The sequence below is a fragment of the Mobula hypostoma genome, chromosome 8, assembly GCF_963921235.1.
Source record: "Mobula hypostoma chromosome 8, sMobHyp1.1, whole genome shotgun sequence".
NCBI classification, from domain to species: domain Eukaryota; kingdom Metazoa; phylum Chordata; class Chondrichthyes; order Myliobatiformes; family Myliobatidae; genus Mobula; species Mobula hypostoma.
In genome coordinates, this window is record NC_086104.1 from 92,417,805 (window position 1) to 92,444,848 (window position 27,044).

Sequence of the window (27,044 nt, forward strand, 5' to 3'; positions counted from 1 at the left end):
ATTTATTTGTCAGGTAGGATCGAACAGGAGTGGCAGGTGAGTGCAACTTGTATCACTTCTGGTGTTCATTACCAGAGATTTAGAAAACTCAGGTTTTAAAGAGGGTGGCAACTGAAGCAACCAGGAATCCCATTTTTAAAATCTCTGATACTTTCCTACAACATTGGATGGCACCTTGGCGTAGCGGTTAGCGTCTCACTATTTCAGTGCCAGTGACTCAGGTTCAATTTCCACTGCTCTGTGCAAGGAGTTTGTACGCTCTTCCCATGACCACATGGGTTTCCTCCCACACTCAAAAAATGGTTCCATTTAACACCAGAGAAGTTGTACAATATACAACCTGAAATCCTCACTCTGCAGACATCCTCAAAACAGAAGGAAAAACCCCAAAGAATGAATGACAAAAAAAAAGTAAGAACCCCAAAGTCCCCTACCCCACTCCAATGCGCATCAACCCTCCCTTTGCCACCACTTGTTCTAGCATAAAGCATCTGTATTTCCAACACCCACTATCCAAGCAAAAGAAAAGCCCCAAAGAGAGATCATGGTCTACCAACTGTTCCTTCCAACATTTCAACTTCCCTGTCTCTCTCAGGAGAGACAAGTATCGCTCCTACCACTGCGAGAGGAGGGTCAAAACAAATGCAATCATAGGTTAATCGATCACGTGGGTGTTATGGGGTAGTGCAGGCTCATTGGGTTGGAAGGGCCTGTTGCTGTGCTGTATCTCTAAATATAATTAACAAAATACATGAAACCATTTGACCTATCAAGTCTATGCTTGCTCTCAGAGCAATCCCATCAATACAATTATGCTTCACTTATTTTCCCATAAACAATTCAGTCACCCAATCCTAACTCCACACTTGATTCTCCTCCCATCACCCACCTGCAAGGAGTAATTAACAATAAGAAAAGCCACTGAATAGTTGTATAAGATCCAGGTGATCTGCATAATAGAGGAGATGATTTGACATGGATGCTGCTGACTAGTCGTAAATGATGAGGAGGTATAGGTGAGCAGAGTTATATTCATAAAGATTTATGATTTCTGATGGTCATTTTGCCATTGAAGAAAAACTCTTCCAATGGTGGGACTAAATCATGTGACCAATGTTCCCTCTAAGGTGTGCACATCTTTTGCAACTAGCACACAAAAGATTGTCACCCTCTACCTCATTAGTATGTTAAGTATGTTTCATGATTGTACACAATCCCATTTCCTTTTCCAGTTTCTGATGCCGACGGTGTTGACAATGTGGAGTTTGTGATGATTTGTCTACAGATTTTAGAACTGGCTTATTTATACTGTTTGCATTGAAGAAATTATTCAGTGCACACATGTTGTCACTGGGCAAACAATTGCACAGCATAAGATTTTTGCGCACAGTGTTCATTACAAATTAGAGGGAACATCGCATGTGACCTAATTCAAGAAAATGCTTTTTTGATGTTAAAGTAAGGCTAAAAGCCTACGAGGAGGCTTATGAGAAGTTTATGTTGTTTCTTAGAGCACTTCCATTGAGATGATTGACAGTTTTTATAAAATATGTAATGAATTTGACTAAATTAGGAGGATGGCTGAAGAGGCAGTAATGTTTGACTTGTGTTCAAGGAACATAATTCTTGCTCAAGCCCAAACTTGCTGAACCAGTTGAGTGAAGGACTCTATGGGCTAGTTAGCCAATTCACCTTGCAGCTTTCCTCTACATTAGATTATGAGGACACGCAGTCCTCTTTTATTCTCATGTAGTAATGCATGCATTAAGAAATGATACAATATTCCTCCGGTGTGATATCACAAAAACACAGGACAGACCAAGACTAAAAAAAACTAACAAAACCAAATAATTATAACATATAGTTACAACAGTGCAACAATACCATAACTTGATGAAGAACAGTCCATGGCACAGTAAAAAAAAGTTCAAAGTCTCTCAAATGTCCCACATCTCATGCAGACAGGAGAAGGAAGAAAACTCTCCCTGCCATGCCCGACCACAATCCGACTCTGAGTCGTCCGAAAACTTCGAGCCTCCGATCAGCCCTCCGACACAGAGTACCGAGCACCATCTCTATCCGAACGATTCGACCTCAGACTCGGTCACCAGCAGCAGGCAAAGCCGGGGGTTTTGGGGCCTTCCCTCCGGAAGATTCTCGATCACCCAGTAACAGTGGCAGCAAACCGGCGTTTCAGAAATTTCTCCAGATGTTCCTCTGTGCTTTCACGTCTGTCTCCATCAAATCAGAATTGTCCACGGCCCCTATTTAACAGAAACAATATAATTTTCACTGGAGAGCTGTGCGCGCGTGTCGCGCTGCCATCTTCTCCTCCTCCTTGTGAAACATTGGGGATATTTTTCTCAACATTGATGGAGGTCATTGGACTCGTTGAGTTTATGCAACTTCTCTTAACAGTCCCATCAGACACATTTAATCCTGCTAAAAACTGTTGTTTCAATTCCACCCTGATCCTCCTGCCACTCATCTACACTAAGGATAATTTACAGTATTCAACTAATCCAGCACATCTTTGTGTTGTGAGTGGAAACCAAAACAGTTTTGAGAACTGCAAGCAGTCAAAAGGACAAAGGGGTTCAGGATCAAACCTGGGCCACTGTGAGCAATTATGCAGATTTTCCCATAATTTTTTTTTGGTAATTTCTTTTGAGTTGTACTTTCATGCAAATTGTACCAAAAAAATCCATAAACTGATGTTCTGCATGGGCTGATCAGTGGTGTAGTGACATTGGCATCAGCACCAGACCTTGAGGCAAATGGTCCCAGGTTCGAATCCAGCTGGCTTCTTGCATGCTTTCCACCTGCGCTGAGTTGAGTGTCGAGCTAGCAACTCGGCCTCTTTAAAACAAAAACAGACACATGCAAATAAAATGGCAAAAAAAAAAATGCCACCCGATGTACCACAAGGTGTGAAAAGGAACAACAGCAATGTTGTTCATGCATTGTACCTGAATGAGTGAGGGAAATAAATTTAGGAGCAATGTATTAAAGAAAATGAGATGGACACTTTAAATATTTTTTAAAAATTACGGTATCATATAAAGCTCATAGAGTAAAGAGCATTGTAATAGTGACAGTAGCAGAACAAGTTCCAGATGCTGGGGGTCCTTGATAGTATATAGGCCAATCCGCTGTACAGTGGATGTAACGGATTGCAGAAGCTTTGATGAACTCCAACCATACCATTGACTTTGGAGGACGATAGAGATGGGAGATCAACGATGGCCTATGCTCCACTGGGAGTGAAGGGCCCAAGAAGGAGGTGATTTCTTAATGATGGATGCTGCTTTCTTGTGGCAGTACTCCTTGTAGATATGCTCACTGGTGGAAAGAAAGAAAGAATAATAATAATAATAAATAAATAAGCAATAGATATTGAGAGCATGAGATAAAGAGTCCTTGAAAGTGAGTCCATTGGTTGTGGGAATATTTTGGTGATGGGGATAAAGTTTAAGGGAATGGGGGATTCTCAAGATTCCTGTAAACAATGGATTAAGTACTGACCATGTCTGTGACTGCAGTGTGTTTGAATAATGTCTCACAGCTGCCACCTTTGGAGCAAGATAAGGGTTAGAGGTCACCCAGATCCACATAAGATATCTCTGGGCTTTTCATACCTTTTGATTTTGACAAAAAGCAGTACCTGATGGAAATTAGACAGAACATTCCTTTCTTAATTAAAGCATAAATTTGACAGATGTTCTTATCTTTGTAATTAAGTTATGGCTCCAGCAAACCAGGTAGGACATTCTTTTTAATTAAGGTGGCTGGAGTGTCTAACAAATTGATTGTACTTTTGTATCAATAGTCCATTGACTTGGCCGGAATGGTTATCAAACTGATTGTTCCTTGTATCAATAGTCCATTGACTTGGCCGGAATGGTTATCAAATTGATTGTCCTTTGTATCAATAGTCCATTGACTTGACCAGAATGGTTATCAAATTGATTATTCTTTTGTATTAGTGGCCTTGTAACTTCTGACAATTTTGACACCGGGCAGTGAACTTGTAGAACCGCCGGGGAGATGAGAAAGGGTCTCTCCCTGATGTTGGGTCCAAGTTCACTCACCGGCTGAGCTCAAAAAATAAACGGGTGAAAAGATAAGTAACGATCTTTTTGTGCTGTCGTTATTTGATCTAGCAAAGTTACGTTTACAATGGGGCGAGTGAAGTTATCCCCTTTGTTTAAACAGCCTGATGGCCAAGTAAAGAGCCAAGTAATGAGTCTGTGGTGGCCAGTGCTATCATGTGTGCTGTTATGTGCTGGGGCAGCAGGCTGAGAGTAGCAGACACCAACAGAATCAACAAACTCATTCTTAAGGCCAGTGATGTTGTGGGGATGGAACTGGGCTCTCTCACGGTGGTGTCTGAAAAGAGGATGCTGTCTAAGTTGCATGCCATCTTGGTCAATGTCTCCCATCCACTACATAATGTACTGGTTGGGCACAGGAGTACATTCATCCAGAGACTCATTCCACCGAGATGCAGCACAGAGCGTCATAGGAAGTCATTCCTGCCTGTGGAGGGTCAGACACCCTGAGCCAATAGGCTGGTCCTGGACATTTCATAATTTCCTGGCATAATTTACATATTACTATTTAACTATTTATGGTTCTATTACTATTTATTATTTATGGTGCAACTGTAACGAAAACCAATTTCGCCCGGGATCAATAAAGTATGACCATGACTATGACTGATGGTCAGGTAAGTGTTCCTGAACTTGGTGGTGTCAGTTCTGAGGCTCCTGTTCCTTCTTTCTGATGACAGCAACGAGAAAAGAGCTTGTCGTGGGTGGTGGGGGTCACTGATGATGGATGCTGCACTTTCCTGCAACACTGCTTTGTTTAGATGTGCTCAGTGATGGGGAGGTTTTCACAAGTGATGGACTGAGCCGTATCCATTTTTTTTTGTAGGATTTCCCTTCAAGGGCATTGGTGTTTCCATACCAGGCTGTGATACAGCTAATTAATATACCCTCACATCTATAGAAGTTTGTCAAAAACTTAGAAGTTTGCTCTGTTAAAATAAACATCCTTGTGCATTACAGCGTATATACTACTTGTCTCTGGAGTTCTACATGGGAAGGACCTTGCAGAATACTATGGTGAACCTGGGAATGGAGAATGCCACAGATGAGGCCATATATCAGGTATGCTGCATGAATATTTGGCTAGTTTACGGAATTCTAACATCGCAGTCATCAGAAATTGAATGCATAGATCAGAATTGCAGAAGGTTATCAATGTGCAGAGCAGCGGCTTATGGCTCAGTTGAAGAACATTTGAACTACTGTCTGAGCTTATGGAAAATAACGGTCCAGCGTTCTGAGTAATTTAGATTAGAAGTGAGGCTTTTCTAGCTCTGTTTTTACTGTGCGTGTGTATTCCTGCTTATGATCAGATAATGTGATGGAACAACTTATATTTGAAATCATGTTAGAGAGAGCTCTGGCACCAGGAGTTTATTTTTTAACTGTCTTTTATAGAAATGCTGAGAAGGTCCACTTCAATGTGCAATGAATGTGGCAAGTAAATGTCATCTGTAATCACACAGGCAACACTGGTCTTGTCTTGCATTCATTAGAGCCTCCAGTGTTACTGCCTTTTGTGTCCTTCAACATTTATTTGCACAATACAGTTTCCTGGCAGCAATGAATGCACCACTTTATCCAAGGAGTGATTTTATTGCTGCACCATATGGTCTTTGAAAATTGTATTGATGTATTCAGCATCCAGCCATTAAGATTGAGGACATCAATTATGTAATCCAAGAGCAGTCATTCTAGCTACTGGATAAAAGCACCACATTGAATTTCACATTTTAGCATGTCTGTAATATGTGTATGTAAGCAGGAACATCTCAGTACCCTGTACCAGCAAGGAAGCCACCAACATTGTTTGTGGTATAACTGTGGTATAAGGTTACTTCCATCCCTGTCCACAGCACTGGGTTGAAAAAGGCATCCAATTACTACCCCATGCCCCTGTTTCTTTCATTAGTATTGGAAACCATGTCTCCTTATTGAGCACATAACCACTTCCCTGATGGTGAACACCTTCAGTTTGCACATCACAGATGGAATGCAGAATAAGGATAACTACTTTCCCTTGGTTCTGTTCTGAAATTGTCTTAAATCTGATGTCCTGTGGTTATTTCTATGATTGAAAACATGACAAATCTTCAGAGAATATAACTTGGCACTCTTCTGTTAAATGTCATTGAAGAGATGATCAGTACATTGGGCTGCAGACAGTAGTACTGGGTGGAGCTGTTGGTATCTCATCAAGTTCAAGGTTACTCTTCTATTGTACAAGTCGTGACATTGGTCTCCTCCAAGTCAAGAAGAGTAAGAACTGGTTTGATTATGTTTCAACAGATTTATCAACCAGTTAGCCAAAGGATGAAGTCAAAGTTTGTTTTCAGCAGCTTTATGGAACAAAACATGTTCTGCCCCAATAGACTGCATCCTTGTTTTTCCCGTTCAGTTTTAGACCAGCATTTAGTAGCAATTTGTCACTGGGTGAGCATGGTTGTCTTGTTGCCAGCAAGAACCTCTCCTTAAATGAAGGTGAAAGGCAAAAAGAATAATATTGTATTGTGAGCTAAAGTAGAAAAATATGTTATGATGGATTAGTATAAATTGGGTCAGTGAAGCTGGGCCATTTTTAATATTCAAAATGAAAAGATAAAAGGGAACTATTTTGTCAAATGGATTTAATATCATATTTTTGGTGTAACTTTACTCCTTCCCTCTATTATCTACTATTATCTAGCTGGGTCTAGATATTGAAGAGCTGGAGGAAATTGAAGAGGATGCTGGACTGGGCAATGGAGGTCTAGGTCGACTGGCAGGTAATTATTATAAATGGCAACTCACTTGAGATCGATTTTCACTTGTCTTTTATGCACATCTGGTGCAGTATATGTTTGAATTGTTTAAGTCAATTACATACTTGTAGCTGAGCTTGTGTTTCAGTATGTGCCCCCACCTGCACACTTGTCCCCTCCCTCCGAGGGCAAGCCTTGAATTGTATTTTATGTAAATAACTTTGTCCTTCAATGCTTTATCCTTATGAAGTACCATGAAGAATAGGCACTGTTGTAATATCAGAAGGCATGAAGAGGCTGCTCAGGCATTAGAAGTCCTGCTATTGCTGTTGCTGCCAAATCTTCAAAGTCTGCAGCATGATAGGCAGCTTGAAGTCAGCCTCTTCTGGGGCTGGGGTCCATGAATTCCTCAGTTAATGGTAGGAGTCTGTGGCATAAAAAGTTTGGGAACCTGTGTCCTAGACCAACATCAAGACTCTGATCATACCACAAGACACAGGAACAGAATTAGGCCATTCGGCCTGTCAAGTCTACTCCACCATTCCTCATGGCTGATTCATTATCCTGCTCAACCCCATTCTCCCGTCTTCTCCTGTATTCTTCAACACTTTACTAATCGGGAACCCATCAACCTCTGCTTTAAATATAGCCAATGACTTGGCCTCCACAGCCATCTGTGGCAATGAATTCCACAGATTTACCACCCTCTGGTTTAAAAAAAAATCCTCATGACTAACTCTAACCCAAGCATCACGAGCAGAACACACAAAATGCTGGAGGAACTCAGCAGGCCAGGCAGCATCTAGAAAAGAGTACAGCTGACGTCCCTCCAGCATTTTCTGTGCTGCTCAGATTTCCAGCATCTGCAGATTTTCTCTTGTTTGTCACTAGCAGAAGCAGTTTACCTCAGAATTTGAAGCAGTATATATTTTTTTAAAGACACAAAGTCCTTCAAGGCTGTACCAAAACCTGTTTTGGGATGGCAGGAGAGAACATTGTCACCTACTCATCGTAGTCACTGGACCAAGACCAGGAAGGCAATGAGCATTGTGTATCTGTGCAAAAGAATGATGAGACAAAGTGTGTAACAAATAAGCCCCCATGCTCACCCCATCAAGTTCCAACTGAGCCCCCTGAGGCAGAGTCTGCAGATCCCACAGAGAGCTTTTCAACCACCTCAGGATCTACGGGGCTGGAGTAGAAACTAGTCACCCTTGACCACAAGGGACACCTTGAGAAACAGGAGGAGGAAGTCAGCCTAGTGTGATGATAATTAGTTAATCAGATTTCTTTAATGATAATAGTTGAGGAAAAATCATTAACAGTATGCTGCAGATGACTAATTACCCTGACTCAACGTGGTGCAAAGGGAGTTTTTTAGTGTTCATTTAAATGCATTTAAATGTTCATCCAAATGATGGCATCTTTAACACTACAGCGCTTACACTGGTGCTGGGATGGGAAAGGAGTTCCAGTTTAGATTTTTTTTTTGTTCAAGTATATTGGGATTTGAGTCTAAAAATGTCTGCTCCCAGTGCTGGGTTGCAAATCTCTGAGCCACAGCCGGTGCCTCAAAGCTAAGGTTGCTAACCTAGATGTGATCAACAGCTGAGGCACAAACTGTGTTCAGAATTGGGTTAATTTTGCAAAGTGAGGTCATGTTTCATGGTCCAGCTGAAATTTATTCCTGTACTCCTGATCACAAGCAAGCACAAAAAGCAGTGCTCTAGAATGTGATTTTTGTTTTGCTTGTACTTTGAATGGTGACATACAGAGCAGTTTTGTAAATAAACCTGGGTTTTTACTCAGTATTGGTGAGTAAATCCTTTTTAAAATATTGCTGAACTGTTTACTGGTTTCAACTGTGTACATACTCTGGCTTCATTTTGCTTTAAGAAGTCCTCCTCTAATTTTCAGAACCTTTTCGAAGACTTGTATTATTTATGCAGCCTTGTCTTGGACCAGCAAAAACAGAGTTATAGGAACTGAGTTCATGCTGGGTGTATGTACGTTTCACTTTACAGCGGCGTCATCAATTAGCACTGAGGGGGATGGGAAATAATGAAAATCTGTTGGCCGCCCACCTTGGAAAGTAGAGCATAGAACATACAGTACTGTGCAAAAGTATTGGGCACACATATATAGCTAGGGTGCCTGAGACATTGCCTAGTAATGTAGTAATTTTATGTATTGCACTGCACTGCTGCAAAAAAAAATTTCATGATATATGTGAGTGATGATAAACCTGATTCTGATCAGGGTCTCTATTGTGGACTGAAAGGGAGAAGGATGTAAGGAGAGGGGAATCATGGTTGGAAGAAGGGAGGGAGCAGGAAGCGCCAGAGGGACACTCTGTAGTAATCAATAAATCAATTGTTTGGAATCAAATGACCTTGACTGATGTCTCAGGGCTGTGTGTGTCTGCACCTGTGCCACCCCCCCCACCCCTGACACTCCTTTTCTGCCCTCTGTCCCACACCCCACCTGCGGCTCTCCCAGACATCCCACTCTGCAAAAACTCATGTCAGGGAGGTAGCACCTCCGCCCCCCGCAACCCCATACCCCCCCCCCAGCCCCGGTCGACCTCCAAGGGTGCGTGTAATACTTTGTTTAGTGATTTTTGTCTAATTTGTAAACAAAGTTGGGTATGTGCAGAAAATGTGACATTAAAATATGTATTATATTATCATGTTTATTCTATTACAACTTTGATCAAGTCTACAGGGAGTTTGGCTTCATCACGTAGGACGCCAATACAGTAACTCCTTAGCAGCTAGCCAGCTAGTTTAAGTAACGTTAGCTTTGCTAATGAACGAATGACACCTGTTAAACTCACCTCAACATGTCTTTTACATTTTAACCCACCATGGGCAATAAAAAAGTCACTGTTGCAAAGAGTGCAGCGAGCAACACTCATTATGTTTGAGGTCGAGTCTAAAGCCCACTCACAGAGAAAACTGATAGGTCTACTTAGCACGAAGAGAGACCAATCAGGATGCTCCATCTCCCTCTCGCTCTCAAAACAATCGATTTCCGGGATATTGTATATAATTTTCGGGCGTCGGAGCCACTATCAATATGCAGGAGACTCCCGGAACTTCCGGGAGAGGTGGGATGTCTGCTGTCCACCCTCACCAATCCTGTCATCCTTTGTTCCTGCCAGATTTACGAACTTGCTCTCTGCTCCACATTGACGAATACAGTGCTGTGCAAAAGTCTTAAGCACCCCAGTTATATATATCTGCACCTAAGAAGTTTGCACAGTACAGTAGGAACCTACTCCAAGATCAATCTAACCCTTCCCTCTCACATAGCTCTCCAATTTTCTTTCTCAGGAGAAGTGAATAAACCTGTAACACAATATTGGCTCTTCTGCTAACTATTTATTTCTTGATTTCTTACTTCTAGCTTGTTTCCTTGATTCATTGGCCACACTAGGTTTGGCTGCTTATGGCTACGGGATTCGCTATGAATTTGGTATCTTCAATCAGAGGATTCATAATGGTTGGCAGGTGAGTTTGCTGGAATTGTTTCAGAAAACAAACAGACATTATTGTTGTTGGCCAGTTTCACAAATCGAGGTGTTCATCCAACTGTGAGATTTGTTGGCTGACAGAGGCTCATGGAGTTGAAAGCATAAGGTAATGTGAATACAGATGAGTGTGCCCATTTTAGATAAAAACAAGATAGAATTGATTATTAGACAATTAAAAAGGTGGAACATTTGGAAGTGTTTGGGGTCAAAGGATAGGATCATGGTCTAAGAAACACCATTTATGACTACAAAATGTAACGGGGGTAATTTTGGCTACAGCTACCTAATCCTGATTGAAGCTCATCTAGTTGTTAGTATCCTTGTTGCCGATGAAAAGGGTAGTGCTTCAGGATCCATTCCAGAAATGGGAACACAAAAGTGTAGGCTGATAATGTGGAAGCTGCAGCAAGGCAAAGGTTAAGGTAATGTCCAGGCAAGGGTAGTTTACAGATAGTCCTGTCAGTCCAGGCAAGAAAAGTTTTTTGAAGAGATTGGCCTCCCTTTCACAGCAGGGGATTGGAGCTATCTGGCATTCTGAGACAAGATAAGGATGTGAACGAAGGATTCTAAAGTGACACTTACTATTGGTTAGTCACTTTACTAATTCTAAAGTATCATTGGCCTTTAATATAGAGAATCTATTGGTTATTAATACTTGTATTATCGTATTGGTGATTGATTATGCAAATAATAAACTTGAACATACTCAAATTTACCAATTGGTCAATAGCTGTATAAAAATGGCATTTTGCTGCTCATATTTCAGAACAGTGTGGTGACAGGGGCCATGCTGTTCTCCTTGTGCACCAGTAAATAACATGTGATTGATGAATGAATGTGAGTTTTCAGAGTCCAGTTCATCGACGACAATATTCCAGTGTGGTATAGAGGGTCACAGATAGTCAGGCATAGTTTAAGTGGCCTATCATCTCTGCTATTTAATACAGTGTAATGCACCTCAAGTCCACTTTCCTAGTTAATCTGTCCTTGGAATTCTAGGCGATATTTGAGTCTTGATTAGAACCCATTCTGACGACTGGGGGCAGGACATGAGTAGGAATATTTTACCCTGAAAGGAATGTAATATTGAAAAGGTTTATGTGGTTATTACTATGGTACCATTGTGAAGCAAGTTATCATCTGAAAGAGCAGTTTGAACCAATTTATCAATGACTTTTAATTCCCCCACAATTTTTAAAGGATTGTGGGTAAACGGGGAGGAATGAGACTCAACACACATAAAAGTTGCTAGTGAACGCAGCAGGCCAGGCAGCATCTCTAAGAAGAGGTACAGTCGACCTCTTCCTAGAAGAGGAATGAGACTGATGGGATTGCTTTGCCAGCAGAGACCAGATGGGTTGAATAATCTGCAGTTGTGAATGGGTTTGGAAAGCTTCTTGCCAGCCGGTACAAACATTAAAGGCCAATTGAAATTGGTTTACTATTGTTACATGGACTGAGATACAATGAACAGCTTATCTTGCATACTGTTCACGCAGATCAAATCAGTACACAGTGCATTGAGGTGATACAAGGTAACACAATTACAGAGTGCAGAGTAAAGTGTTTCAGCTACAGAGAGAGTGCATTGCTAGTAGACATTTAATAGTCTTACAGCAGTGGGGTAGAAACTGTTCTTGCTCCATGCTGCATTTCTATGTGGAATTGAGTATGTAACTGGAATCTTCTTTATCCTGGGTTAGATCAATCAGCATGTTCTTGGGTGGGGGTGGGGGCTTTATTTCTGAGGTAATCTCTTGTGCACCTTTGATTCCTCTCGCCACATTGTCTTTGCCTGGATAAGCTTTAAATTAAATTTTGTGGAATAGAGCTTGGCAGGTGAACTCACCAACAAATATTAAATTTATTAATGCTCTGGATCTGTCAGCTGGAATGTTCTTTGTGCCTCCAGAGCTGGGCTAAAACTTGCAATGTAATTGGCACAAATGCTTTTGTTATTAGTCATGTTCTCCTGTCTTTTGACATTCAAACATGCTCAAGTCTGTTGAATTTACTTTCCTCTGCTGCCCTTGTTATTTCTTTTGAGCATTGAATATATTCTGCAATTATCCAGAGACTGTCCTTATTTTACTAATGACCCATTTCTATTCACGTTTTGTTCTTTCACATTTGTGTATACAATAAATGCTTTGTTTTGTGATCATCAGAAAGGGCTGCATTCAAATCTAAGGCTTTAAATTATTCTTAAAGCTTGATAGGTTGAGTGCAGAAGACAAAATTAAACAATTAAGCAGCATTTAATTTTTGATCCTTTTTCCCCTCACAAAGTTTCTGACTTTTTTTTTCTTTTGTCTCTCTTTTTCTTGCCCCAAATTCATTCCCAGAATGTTGTTTTTCATTATTCTTCCTCATTGAGATGCCTGTTAGCCAATTGCTAGTTTTGACAACAAATGTTGGCAAGCTGTTTAGCAGCTTTGACTGACATTGTCCTCTCTTGGCACTCTTCTGCATACCCATTTATAACAAAGCTTGTTGCATGGAGGCTGGGAGGAGGACCCTGATAACCCTCTCTGTAGCCAGGAGTCTTAAAGGGCTAGTTACAAAGAGCAAGAAGTTCCAACCTTAAAACACAGGGCAAGTCGGTCAGTTTGTTGGCTTTTCGCAAAGTGCTTTCTAATTTGTTTCATTTGGTTGCAACTAGTTCAGCTCACTTGTCTGTGTCACTAATTTGTCTTGCTCTCCATCTGCATTTTTTTACCCAATTATCTCAAACGAAAACTGCTTTGTTCTCCATTGGCTTTTTTCTACCTCATTATCTCAAATTAAAAACTGCAGAAAGAGGCCCTTCACATGGGTGTGCACATACACGTGCACATACACATGCACACTGCCCTCGCTGGCCAACATTGGACACAATTAATAATAAACAGGATTTGAGCATTTGGGTCCTTGAAGTTGTTCTGCCAGTGAGTAACATGGTGGCTGAAATGATCGCAGCCTTGGCTTCACCACCTTGTCAGTTTCACGTCACATGCCAGTGATAATAAACCTGATTCTGAGTTCCCCAAACTCACCAACTTCCCTCAAGTAAATAATTCTTCTGTGAAATCTTCCTTTTATTTACTTTTTTCCAGAAATATTCATGCCTTGGCTAATTGAAACAGCATGTGCTCTAGTCTATATCCTTTCATTCCCTGCCTGTCTAATGTTGCTGTTTTATCTACTTCTACCACTTCACCTGGCAGGGTGTTCTAGGCACCACCACTCTTTCTCTCAGATCAACTTGCCTCATGAACTAATCGCCTTTAACCTTTCCCTCATTTTAAAACATGAGCATTTTGTAGCTGATGTTCTTGAATCACTGTTCGGCCCGGTCAAGGGTGAACATTCACATTGATCTACTGCAACTCCAGCTAGTGTGGCAAACTGGGACCTGTGTGAGTCTGCAGTATTGATCAATATAGCACAGACAACAACTGTCTCAGCTGAGCACAACAACTTTACTCTGCCCTCACGGCTGCATCTCCAGTTAATTGTTTTTCCTGACACACCCTATGGAACCGGTTGGAATGTCTTCCCAGGGATGAGTATGCTAATGGAGTCAGCGTTAATAGGGGTGATGGTGGAGGTGTAGATGGAGGTTTGCTGTTTAATGAGCCGGGGTGATGCCATAGAACCATAGAACCATAGAAACTACAGCACAGAAAAAGGCCCTTTGGCCCTTCTTGGCTGTGCTGAACCATTTTCTGCCTAGTCCCACTGACCTGCACACGGACCATATCCCTCCATACACCTCCCATCCATGTATCTGTCCAATTTATTCTTAAATGTTAAAAAAGAACCCGCATTTACCACCTCGTCTGGCAGCTCATTCCATACTCCCACCACTCTCTGTGTGAAGAAGCCCCCACTAATGTTCCCTTTAAACTTTTCCCCCCTCACCCTTAACCCATGTCCTCTGGTTTTTTTCTCCCCTTGCCTCAGTGGAAAAAGCCTGCTTGCATTCACTCTATCTGTACCCATCATAATTTTATATACCTCTATCAAATCTCCCCTCATTCTTCTACGCTCCAGGGAATAAAGTCCTAACCTATTCAACCTTTCTCTGTAACTGAGTTTCTCAAGTCCCGGCAACATCCTTGTAAACCTTCTCTGCACTCTTTCAACCTTATTTATATCCTTCCTGTAATTTGGTGACCAAAACTGAACACAATACTCCAGATTCGGCCTCACCAATGCCTTATACAACCTCATCATAACATTCCAGCTCTTATACTCAATACTTCGATTAATAAAGGCCAATGTACCAAAAGCTCTCTTTACGACCCTATCTACCTGTGACGACACTTTTAGGGAATTTTGTATCTGTATTCCCAGATCCCTCTGTTCCACTGCACTCCTCAGTGCCTTACCATTAACCCTGTATGTTCTACGTTGGTTTGTCCTTCCAACGTGCAATACCTCACACTTGTCAGTATTAAACTCCAACTGCCATTTTTCAGCCCATTTTCCAAATGGTCCAAGTCCCTCTGCAGGCTCTGAAAACCTTCCTCACTGTCTACTACACCTCCAATCTTTGTGTCATCAGCAAACTTGCTGATCCAATTTACCACATTATCATCCAGATCATTGATATAGATGACAAATAACAATGGACCCAGCACTGATCCCTGTGGCACACCACTAGTCACAGGCCTCCACTCAGAGAAGCAATTCTCTACCACCACTCTCTGGCTTCTTCCATCGAGCCAATGTCTAATCCAATTTACCACCTGTCCATGTATACCTAGCGACTGAATTTTCCTAACTAACCTCCCATGCGGGACCTTGTCAAAGGCCTTACTGAAGTCCATGTAGACAATATCCACTGCCTTCCCTTCATCCACTTTCCTGGTAACCTCCTCGAAAAACTCCAACAGATTGGTCAAACATGACCTACCACGCACAAAGCCATGTTGACTCTCCCTAATAAGCCCCTGTCTATCCAAATGCTTGTAGATTCTGTCTCTTAGTACTCCCTCCAATAACTTACCTACTACTGATGTTAAACTCACCGGCCTATAATTTCCTGGATTACTTTTCGATCCTTTTTTAAACAACGGAACAACATGAGCCACTCTCCAATCCTCCGGCACTTCACCCGTAGACAGCGACATTTTAAATATTTCTGCCAGGGCCCCTGCAATTTCAACACTAGTCTCCTTCAAGGTCCATGTTCTCCCTCAGTGCTGTGTTCTCCTCTTCCTCTGGCTGTGCAGCTCTACCCATTCTCCGTGATAATAAGCTCCATGTCAGTAGTGATGTAGGTTCAGAGTGATTGATCGGGATGTTGAGCAGCAGCTGCCAGCCCTCTGCTATGGCCCACACTTTGTAGTTTCTTTCTCCATGTACCTGCGAGAATCCGGGCAGCAGGGAACGAGCGCTGCAAAGACCGGTGAGCCCTAATTGGGAGTACTGGGTGCAGTTCTGGTCACCCAACTGACAGCAATAGGATTCCCAGAGAGCAGAGAAAATTGACAAGGATGTTGCCAGGACTTGAGGACCTGAGTTATAGAGAAAGACTGAATAGGCTCGGACTTTATTCCCTGGAGTGTAGGAGAAAGAGAGGAGATTTGATAGAGCTATACAACATTATGTGGGTTATAGATGAGGGTAAATTCAAACAGGCTTTATCCACTAAGGTTGGGTGAGACCAGAACTAGAGGTCATAGGTTAAGGGTGAAATGTAAAATAGTTAATAGGAACTTCTTCACTCAGAGGGTGGTGAGTGTGTGGAACAAGCTTCAGATGGAAGTCATGGATGTGAGCTTGATTTCAACATTTAAAAGTAATTTGGATAGTTACGTGGATGGGAAGGGTATGGAGGTCCAGGTGCAGGTCAATGGAACTAGGCCAGTATGGCACACAGTAGATGGGCTGAAGGTCCTGTTTCTGTGCTGTAGTGTTCCATGACTCTAAGAATGCACATTGTGCATAGTGATACTAAATATACTATACCTGTTTAATTGATGCCCTTAAAATTCATTTTAACAAATGTGTATATCACCAGCAGGGCCAACATTTATTGCCCTTGAAAAGACGGTGGGAAGACATTTCCTCGAATCTCTGGTAATGGTATTGAAGGCAGTATTGTCAAGAAGCGAATTTCATATTTATAACTAGAGGCAATGAAGAAATGGGAATATATCTCCAAGTCAAGCTGGTGTGTGACAAGGGGAACCAGAAGGAGTATGTGTGTGTGTTTCATTTTTGAGCAGATTATGAGGAGTTTCATGAGATAAGTTCTACAAGGTGCGCTGCATTAAGTTCCTCTAGACCCTGATAAGCCACTATTGCTTAAAGTTGTAGACTTGCAGAACCACAGTAGTAATCAATTCACTTTTGCCACCAGTATCTTGTCCCCATTCTCGGCATGAATGCTCCTGCCAGCCAAATTTTTTTTTCAAATGTCCTTTTGTTAAGCAAAGCTCCTTATTATATAATTTTAGAAGGTATTTACTGCCAATGAGCAGTAAGATTCTTCCATTTACACTTCAATTGGTTGCGGTTACTTCCTTGAGGTTGCTTTATGCTAGTGTGGCTTCTGCTCTTCTTCTCAGATGTTTATCTTAGCAACACTCTCAAATTACCAGCATCTGCAGAATGTCGTGTGTTTACTGTCTTAGCGTTGCTCTATTTTCTTCTCTATCCTGCCCTCTGCTTCCCACGCTGTTTTTAATATTCTTCATCTTCTCCACAGCACTGAACAGCCATTTTCTTTTCCAATGCTTCCTACTCAGTTTCACCTCAGCAGCTATTGATTTTTTTTTGGAATAGGATTACCGACTCCAGATGAAATGTATCCCTGGATAAAGATAAATTGTATTATTGCATGCCCACCCAGATCCCTCACGCAGTCCAACACTCCCTCGCTCTCCTTTTTCCTATGTATTGTATTCCAAAGGGAATGGGCTTAAAAGTAGGGAATCTTACTACAACAAAACAAGCGATACTACTACATTAAGAGTACTATGCACACTTTAGAACAGTATGCTTACAAAAAGCAGTGAAGGGGAAATCATTAATGTGTTCAAGGCCAACAGTTTTATACTTTAAGGGAATTGATGGTTTTGGGAATTGGACAGGAGAGTGGAATTGAGGCTAGGATCATATCAGGCATGATCTGACTCCCAGACCAGGCTTGAGGGATCGTGTGGCCCCTGCTCTTTTCAAATTATTATTGAAACGTACTGGAAAGTGCTTGAAGAAAATGAGGATGTGGGATCATCCCCTATGAATTTTGCCCTTGACTGCTTAGAAAACTGTTTAAGGAGGTGGTTGTTTAACTCTTGGAAAATTTGTAACCCTATTTGGGAATATTTCTCTTCCTGATCTTTTCTAGTTATCCTTCTCTGGGTTCCATAGTAATCCGATTTTTTTTATTTATAGAAACTCTTATCTGTTTTTACATTTCTAGCTAGTGGTGTCTTGTATTCAAGTCTTTTCCTTTGTTATGTTTTATATTCTCTGTAAACATCTGTTTTGTCTTTCACAAGGCATTAAAACACAGGAGCAGAATTACACCATTCAGCCCATTGAGACTGCTCTGACATTTCATCATGGCTGATCCATCTTTCCTCTCAGCCCCAATCTCCTGCCTTCTCCCTGTATCCCTTCATGCCCTGACCAATCAAGCATCTATCAACCTCTTCAACATCTACCTTAAATATACATAAAGACTTGGCCTCCACAGCTGCCTGTGGCAACGAATCCCACAGATTCACCACTCTCTGGCTAAAGAAATTCCTCCTCATCTCCATTCCAAAAAGAACGCCCCTCAATTCTGAGGCTGTGTCCTCTGATCTTAGATTCTTGCACCATAGGAAAGATCCTCTCCACGTCCACTGTACCAAGGCCTTTCACCGTTTGATAGGTTTCAATCAGGTCAGCCCTCATTCTTCTGAATTCCGGCGTATACAGGCCCAGAGCTATCAAATGCTCTTCATATGACAAGCCATTCAAACCTGGAATCATATTTGTACGTTCATGTGCACTTACTTTTAAGTTTGATATTCTTTAACTTTTTAGGTAACCTCTGATGGTCAGTCCTCCCATTTGAATTCTTTTCTTTCCCATTATATATTTTCTGCGTATGCCAAAAGAACTCTTTGAATGCCTGCTACGGCACCTGATTGACCAATCCATTTACCTAACTCTTGTGCCACGATGAGGCCATCCTCAGTGGAGGAGCAACAGCTGATATTCCATCTGTTTAGCCTCCAACCTGATGGCATGAATATTGATTTCTAGAATTTTTCCATCCCTCTCCTCTCTCCTTCTATTCCCCACTCAAGCCTGTTAACTCTTCTCACCTGCCTATCACGTCCCCCCGGGAAGGTTGTTGAATGTGATGCTTTACGAGAGATTAAATAGGGTTAGGGTAAATACAATAAACAGTCAGGAACTAAGGAATATTAATGAAGAAGGGGGTCTTAGGGTTCAAGTCTATAGTTCCTTGAAAGCAGCCTCGCAGATAATAGAGTGACGAATACGGCCTATACAGTAACTCACTTGCCTTCATTGGTTGTGGTGTGAAATTTCAGAGTTGGGATATTGTGTTACAACTTTATAGAGTGCTGGCTAGCCTACACATGGAATACGATATGCAATTCTGGTCACTGCACAATCGGAAGGATGTGCTTGGAGAGGGTGTGGAAAGCCTCACCAGGATTTTGCCTGGATTGAAGGATTTTAGTTATGGGGAGAGATTGATGGGCTGAGTTTATTTCCTCAAGAGCAAAGGGGACTGAGGGCTGTCCTGATGAAGTGCATGAAATTAAGAGAGGCACAGGTTAGGATATTAGTGTCTTTTTTTCCTTCATGGCAGTGTGTCAAAAGCAACAGGGCATAGTTGAGGTGAAAAGAATGAGTTCTACAGAGAATGTGAGGTGAAAGTATTTTTCTTCATCTTTCCTGTATCCTTTGGTCAGCACGGATTTAATGAATCAAAGGCATTACGCAGAATTCAAGAGTGGATTCTGGATTGAGGTTGCACCTGAACACCACATTTTTTGTTTTCCTTGCATTCCTATCGTGTTTTCCATGAGCACTGGATATCTTTACTGTCCATTACAATGAATAGTGTATTTTTAGATTTTATTCCTGTGGCACTGTAGCAACACAATTTGCACACCGCAAGATTCTACAAGTCGGGTAATACCAGGACATCGATTGAGGTCCAGTTCCATTAATCCAGTGCCATTTATTGTATACATCCTACCCCTATCTAACTTCTCAAAATGCATCACCTCAGGCAACCTTCCACAACATCTTGGTGTATACTATTTGTGGTCAGAGGGGTTAAGTATTACTCAGGACTCAGTGATAAGACCATAAGAAATAGCAAAGCTAGGACATTCGGCCCATTGAGTCTGCTTCGCCATTCCATCATGCTGATTTATTATCCCCCTCGACCCTGTTCTCCTGCCTTCTCCCTGCAATCTTTGACACTGTTAAATAATCAAGAACCCATCAACCTCAGCTTTCAATATACCCAGTACTGTGGCTTCCACAGTCACCTGTGGCAATGAATTGCACAGATTCATCACCCTCTGGCTAAAGAAATTCCCCTTCATTTCAGTTCTAAAGGAACGTCCTCCTATTCCGAAGGCTGTGCCTTCTGGTTCTAGATTCTCCAGCTATAAAACATCCTCTCCACATCCACTCTGTTTAGGCCTTTCAATATTCAATAGCTTTCAATGAGATCCCCCCTCATTCTTCTGAACTCCAGTGAGCACAGGCCCAGAGCCATCAAACACTCCTCATATTTTAACCCTTTCATTCCTGGGATCATTCTCGTGAACCTCCTCTGGACCCTCACCAATGCTTGCATATCCTTTCTTATACAAGGGGTCCAAAACTCCAAGTGTGGTTTTACCAGTGCCTTACTACTCAACAGTAGTGCAGTGATCACTCAGGGCTATTAAAATGGCTGATGATGTTCAAAGCAGCAATTGCACAGGTCTGAATCTAGGCAGTCTCCTTCCTGCCCCTGTATGTAGTCAATGAATCCTAAAATATAGAGTAGCATCAAGATGCTAATGGGTATACAATTCCTTCTAGTTCATGGGGACACTTGAACCTTCTGTCTTCCATTTTAACCTTGATGGGCAATTGGCCATAATGGTCAGATTTTTCTCATTGGTGCAGTTACTTTGTTTGTATTCATATTTTAAAAAAAACTTTTAATTTTTGTTCATTTACAGGTAGAAGAAGCTGATGATTGGCTGCGCTATGGCAACCCTTGGGAAAAGGCTCGTCCGGAATACATGCTCCCTGTTCACTTCTATGGACGGGTGGAACATGGCCCTGATGGTGCTAGGTGGCTTGATACTCAGGTATGTGCTGCACAACGCACCCGGTGTAGAACCAGCTGGGAGTCGTAGATAGCTGTAAAGCTGGCTGTGCTGTCTTAGAAAATAGAAGAGAAATTATCTGCTTCACTTCTTAACCCTTCGCAGTTTTAACTGATGGGAGGATTCTAGGTGTGAAGTTATGGCTGGTTTTAAAAAAAGAACTGCTCGTGCAATTACACAAGGTAGGGAAGCCATTCAGCTTACCGTGCCAACGTTACCTGTCTTGAAGAGCTGTTCATTCTTTCCACTCACACTCCTGTTCCCTGTAGCTCTCCAATGTTTGACATTTCAGATAACGCCGACTGCCTCTTGAATGATCCTTTAAAATCTGAGTCCACTGCCCTTTCAAAATGGCTGCTTCTACAATTGCTGTGCTCAGTTTAGGATTGTTTTTGGTAGGAGGAGGAAGGTAGATCATTAGAGTAGACAGGATAATCTTGGGGATATCTGTTGATCTATGCTTCAGGAGGTACAAATGAACCAGGAGAACGCAGGCAAATCAATGCTGTACAGAGGCTGCTCCTGAGAGATTTGAGCGGAACGTTGGTTGCTATCTCAAGAGAACTGAATGTCAACAGTGCAGCTGTAGAGAGACCCAGCTGGATCACAGAATTCATTTCTGAAAGTTGCACCTCTGCAAGGGATATATTGCCTTCGGAGAGGCGACTTGCCAGAACTGAGGCCGTTCCGGTAAATTTCAAGAGCTAGTTACAGACATATCAAGTACTCTGCCAGGTTCAAAGGCCAAAAGGTGATCAATGTGTTTTAAAAGGATTTCGTAGGGTAGCTGCAGGAAAGGTTATTTCCTGTGGTGGGTGAAAAGGGAGCAAATCCAGGCATTAAAAGGTGGAATTGGGAAACATTCTTTATGCAATAAGTAGTAGAGTTATGGGACTCTGTTCCCGCCCCCCCCCCCCCCACACACACACACACACACACACACATTCATATGGGACTCTGTCCACCCCCACAGACACATTCATATGGGACTCTGTTTCCTCCCCCCCAACACACATTCGTATGGGACTCTGTTCCCCCCCCCACACACACACACACATTCGTATGGGACTCTGTTCCCCCCCCCACACACACACACACACAGATTCGTATGGGACTCTGTCCCCACCCCCACACACAGATTCGTATGGGACTCTGTCCCCTCCCTATACACACACACACACTCGTATGGGACTCTGTTTCCCCCCCCCCAACACACACACACACTCACTTGTATGGAACTCTGTTTCCCCCCCACCCCACACACACACACACACACACACACACACACACACATTTGTAGGGGACTCTGTTCCCCCCCCCACAAACACACACACGCATTCGTATGGGACTCTGTTTCCCCCCCCCCCACACACACACACGCATTCGATGGGACTCTGTCCCCTCCCCCCCACACACATTCGTATGGGACTCTGTTCCCCCCCCCCCACACACACACACACACACGCATTCGTATGGGATTCTGTCCCCTCCCCCCCACACACACACGCATTCGTATGGGACTCTGTCCCCTTCCCCCCCCCACACACACATTCATATGGGACTCTGTCCTCTCCCACCCCCCACACGCACACACACATTCGTATGGGACTCTGTACCCCCCCTCCCCCCCACACCTGACACCTTTTTGGGACTCTTCCCCACCCCCCCACATTTATATGGGACTCTGTTTCCCCCTGCCTCACGCATTCATTTGGGACTCTGTCCCTCCTGGACTCTGTCCTTCATAAGATTAGATTCTTGCACTCAGTTGGTGCTGTTTTTGTTGGGTAAAGGAATAAAGAAATCTGTTGCAAAGGCATATGAATAGTTAAAGTGAAATTTCAGCCAGGATCTAATGAACTGCTGGTTCAGATTTGGGGGTGGGCGGGAGGAGAGGTGCTATTACTGTCATTAAGTTACCAAATAAAATAATATGGGTCGACCTTCACTAATCCGACTACCTGTAATCTGGTTCCTTTGATAATCCGGCACTGATTATGTTTAATGTGATCCTTCTGTAATCCGGCATTTTCACTAATCCGGCACTCCTCAGGTCCCAGTGGTGCTGGATTAGTGAAGGTCAACCTGTAATAGATTATCTTGAATGACTCAAAGACTGGGAATCGAAAAGATGTGTGTAATTTTAAGTCATTGGCATGGCAAGTGTATTTTTGACGTGCTTAACTTGGCAAATAACTGCATTGTATTCACGGGTGCAGGTTATCTTGGCTATGCCCTACGACACTCCAGTGCCGGGATTCAAGAACAATACTGTCAACACCATGAGGCTGTGGTCTGCTAAGGCTCCCAATGATTTCAACCTGAAAGACTGTAAGTTGCTAGGAAGCTTCTCTGCAGTTGTGAAAATCTCATTTGTAGCATCACTCTTTGGGTATTGTATCTGTATTATTTGTAGTCTACAGAGTGACAGTATCGTTTATTCACTGGACCTTGTTTGAAAGGGTGTCTTTGTGCCTAGCAAGGCAAAGCGTGAGCAGGCAGCAAAAAGATTTAGAAAGAGAAAGTCAAATCTCTTTGAAGTTATTGTAAGAAAATTTGAAGTTTGGGTTGGTGATGTAGAAGATAAGTCATTTTGCAGGGAATTGACCTACAAAAGCTAAAATATCGAGCTGTGATAAGGGAAGCAGTGAATTATTAGCAGAGGCAACAGACAATGGTTATTGGAGATGAACAGCAAAAATCAGAAGCTAATTTCTCACTTGAGTACACAAATCTAAACTTAGTCTTCATCAGCAGTATTGAGGGCAGCAATAGCTAATATGAAGCAGGATAATTTCACGACGATTGGTGGAAAATATGGGGTGATGTCAGAGGTAGAGTTTTTTAAGACGGAGTGGTGAGTGTGTGGAAATCCCTGTCAAGGGTGGTGGTAGGCACAAAACATCAGGGTCGTTTAAAACTGTTTTGGGCCCCTTATCTAAGAAAGCATGTGCTGGCATTGGAGAAGGTCCAGAGGAGGTTCACAAGAATGATCCTAGGAATGAAAGGGATAACATATGAGGATCGTTTGATGGCTCTGGGCCTGTAGTTGCTGGAGTTTAGAATAATGAAGAAGATCTCATTGAGACTATCAAATATTGAAAGGCCTGGATAGAGTGGATGTGCAGAGGATGTTTCCAGTAGTGGGTAGCATCAGAATAGAAGGACGGTAAGACGAGGAATTCTGCAGATGCTGGAAATTCAAGCAACACACATCAAAGTTGCTGGTGAATGCAGCAGGCCAGGCAGCATCTCTAGGAAGAGGTACAGTCGATGTTTCGGGCCGAGACCCTTTGTCAGGACTAACTGAAAGAAGAGCTAGTAAGAGATTTGAAAGTGGGAGGGGGAGATCCAAAATGATAGGAGAAGACAGGAGGGGGAGGGCTGGAGCCAAGCGCTGGACAGGTGATTGGCAAAAGGGATATGAGAGGATCATGGGACAGGAGGCCCAGGGAGAAAGAAAAGGGGGGGGGAACCCAGAGGATGGGCAAGGGGTATAGTGAGAGGGACAGAGGGAGAAAAAGGAGAGAGAGAAAAAGAATGTCTGTATATAAATAAATAATGGATGGGGTACGAGGGGGAGGTGGGGCATTAGTGGAAGTTTGAGAAGTCAATGTTCATGCCATCAGGTTGGAGGCTACCCAGACAGAATATAAGGTGTTGTTCCTCCAACCTGAGTGTGGCTTCATCTTTATAGTAGAGGAGGCCGTGGATAGACATATCAGAATGGGAATGGGATGTGGAATTAAAATGTGTGGCCACTGGGAGATCCTGCTTTCTCTGGTGGACAGAGCGTAGGTGTTCAGCAAAACGATCTCCCAGTCTGTGTCGGGTCTCGCCAATATATAGAAGGCCACATTGGGAGCACCGGACGCAGTATATCACCCCAGCCGACTCACAGGTGAAGTGTCGCCTCACCTGGAAGGACTGTCTGGGGCCCTGAATGGTGGTAAGGGAGGAAGTGTAAGGGCATGTGTAGCATTTGTTCTGCTTACAAGGATAAGTGCCAGGAGGGAGATCGCTGGGGAGGGATGGGGGGGACAAATGGACAAGGGAGTCGTGTAAGAAACGATCCCTGCAGAAAGCGGTGGGGGAGGGGAGGGAAAGATGTGCTTAGTGGTGGGATCCCGTTGGAGGTGGTGGCGGAAGTTTTGGAGAATAATATGTTGGACCCGGAGGCTGGTGGGGTGGTAGGTGAGGGCCAGGGGAACCCTATTCCTAGTGGGGTGGCGGGAGGATGGAGTGAGAGCAGATGTGCGTGAAATGGGGGCGATGCGTTTGAGAACAGAGTTGATGGTGGAGGAAGAGAAGCCTCTTTCTCTAAAAAAGAAGACATCTCCCTCGTCCTGGAATGAAAAGCCTCATCTTGAGAGCAGATGCAGTGGAGACGGAGGAATTGTGAGAAGGGGATGGCATTTTTGCAAGAGACAGGGTGAGAAGAGGAATAGTCCAGATAGCTGTGAGAGTCAGTAGGCTTATAGTAGACATCAGTAGATAAGCTGTCTCCAGAGATAGAGACAGAAAGATCTAGAAAGGGGAGGGAGGTGTCGGAAATGGACCAGGTAAACTTGAGGGCAGGGTGAAAGTTGGAGGCAAAGTTAATGAAGTCAACGAGCTCAGCATGCATGCAGGAAGCAGCGCCAATGCAGTCATCAATGTAGCGAAGGAGAAGTGGGGGACAGATACCAGAATAGAATAGAAGGATGTTCCTTTAGAACGGAGATGAAGAGGAATGTCTTTAGCCAGTAGGTGTAAATGTCTTTAGCTGGTAGGTGTAAATGTCTTTAGCTGGTAGCATTCTAGATAGTGGCAATGAATTTCACAAGTCTTTACCTTTGAAATTCATTGCCACAGATGGCTATAGAAGCCAAGTCATTGGTTGTCTTTAAAGCAGAGGTTGATAGGTTCTTGATTAGTAAGGGCATCAAAGGTTATGAGGAGAAGATAGGAGAATGGGGTTGAGAGTGATAATAAATCAGCTATGATGAAATGGTGGAGTAGACTTGATGGGGCAGATGGCCTAATTTTGATCCTTTGTCTCGGATAGACACAAGGATAATAGAAAAATGGAGGGCTATGTGGGAGGGAAGGGTAGGTTAGAAAGTCAGTACAACGTCTTGGGCCAATGTATTGCTTGTATTCTACTTCACAGCTAAAGGTTCTGTAATTTACCTGAGCTCTATCTGGCTGCTTCTAGCTGTAGCAGATCCTATGAAGCATCTGTTGTAAAGCAGGGGAATTCAGTGCTGTGTCCTGGCCAGTATTAGCGTCTCATCTCATTGAAAGAGGTTATCCGGCCTCATTGAGGACCTGATGTATGAAATTGGCTGATGTGTTGCTTATTTTATTGCTATAACTCCACTTGACTGAAAAATGTCTTGATAAAAGGAGGTATATGAAAATCTTTGAAATGAGAATGCTTTTAGAATGTGAGGGTTGGGTGTGGGAGAGCAGTGGAGCGGTTAAAGGCATGGATTAGTGGAAGCTGTGGAGGTTGGTGAGGTATTGTAAGTCAGTGTGGCATTAAAGATGTGGGTGCTGATTTCAGCACTCTGAGGGATAAAAGAGAACATTGGTGATCAAGTGAACGTGATTGAGTCCTGTGCTTAGAATTAAATATAATGAGAATTTGCATCATTGTATTCTGTTGGGGTATTAGGGAAATGGTGTTTGCTAGAAAGTAACAGAGAGGATGGGGGAATGCAATATATAGTGTTCCAATTACAGAGAAAGTGCCTGTAGACAACGTGTAAAGACCATGAGGTAGATGAAGATATCAAGAGTTCAACTTTGTTGCATAAGAAGTCCATTTAACAATCTCATAACGGTGGGATAGAAGCTGTCCTTGAGCTTGAAGGTACATGTTTTCAGGAGTTGTATCTTCTGTCTGACAAAAAGGGGGGAAATGGAGGTGAAACTGGTTTTTTGCTTTAGACTGGACGACTTTCACAGCTCTCTGCAATGTCTCATGTTTGACCAATAGGCGCACTGACCTGAAAGTGACCACTCAAGAAACTTGCAGCCTGTTACGCCACTGGTATTTAGGGCAGAAATGAAAACTCGCCATCTCTGGTGGTCGTCTTCATGTCAGTAGCTTCCTCTCAGTTTTCACTACTGTCAGTCGTGCAAGTCCTGGGTGGAGACCAGGACTCTCACTCTGACTCCAGCCAACATAGCTGTCCAGATCATTGAGGCATGCAAGCCTCCAAACCACAGCAAAGTTGTGTTTGTCTTGGAGGCTACACCAGTAAATATGGTGGTAGTTGGGCAGTACGGTAGCATGGTGGTTAGCACAATGCTT

General features: G+C 42.9%; 1 protein-coding gene across 1 annotated transcript in view; it reads left to right on the forward strand.

Annotated features, from left to right (window-relative positions):
* Nucleotides 1-27,044, forward strand: part of LOC134350727 (glycogen phosphorylase, brain form) — a 103,053-nt gene that overhangs the window by 12,955 nt on the left and 63,054 nt on the right. The window contains exons 2-6 of the mRNA XM_063056337.1: nucleotides 5,073-5,174; nucleotides 6,799-6,877; nucleotides 10,262-10,365; nucleotides 20,594-20,725; nucleotides 22,963-23,074. Of these exons, the coding sequence (XP_062912407.1) occupies nucleotides 5,073-5,174; nucleotides 6,799-6,877; nucleotides 10,262-10,365; nucleotides 20,594-20,725; nucleotides 22,963-23,074 (529 nt within the window). The remainder of the gene's footprint in view (nucleotides 1-5,072; nucleotides 5,175-6,798; nucleotides 6,878-10,261; nucleotides 10,366-20,593; nucleotides 20,726-22,962; nucleotides 23,075-27,044) is intronic.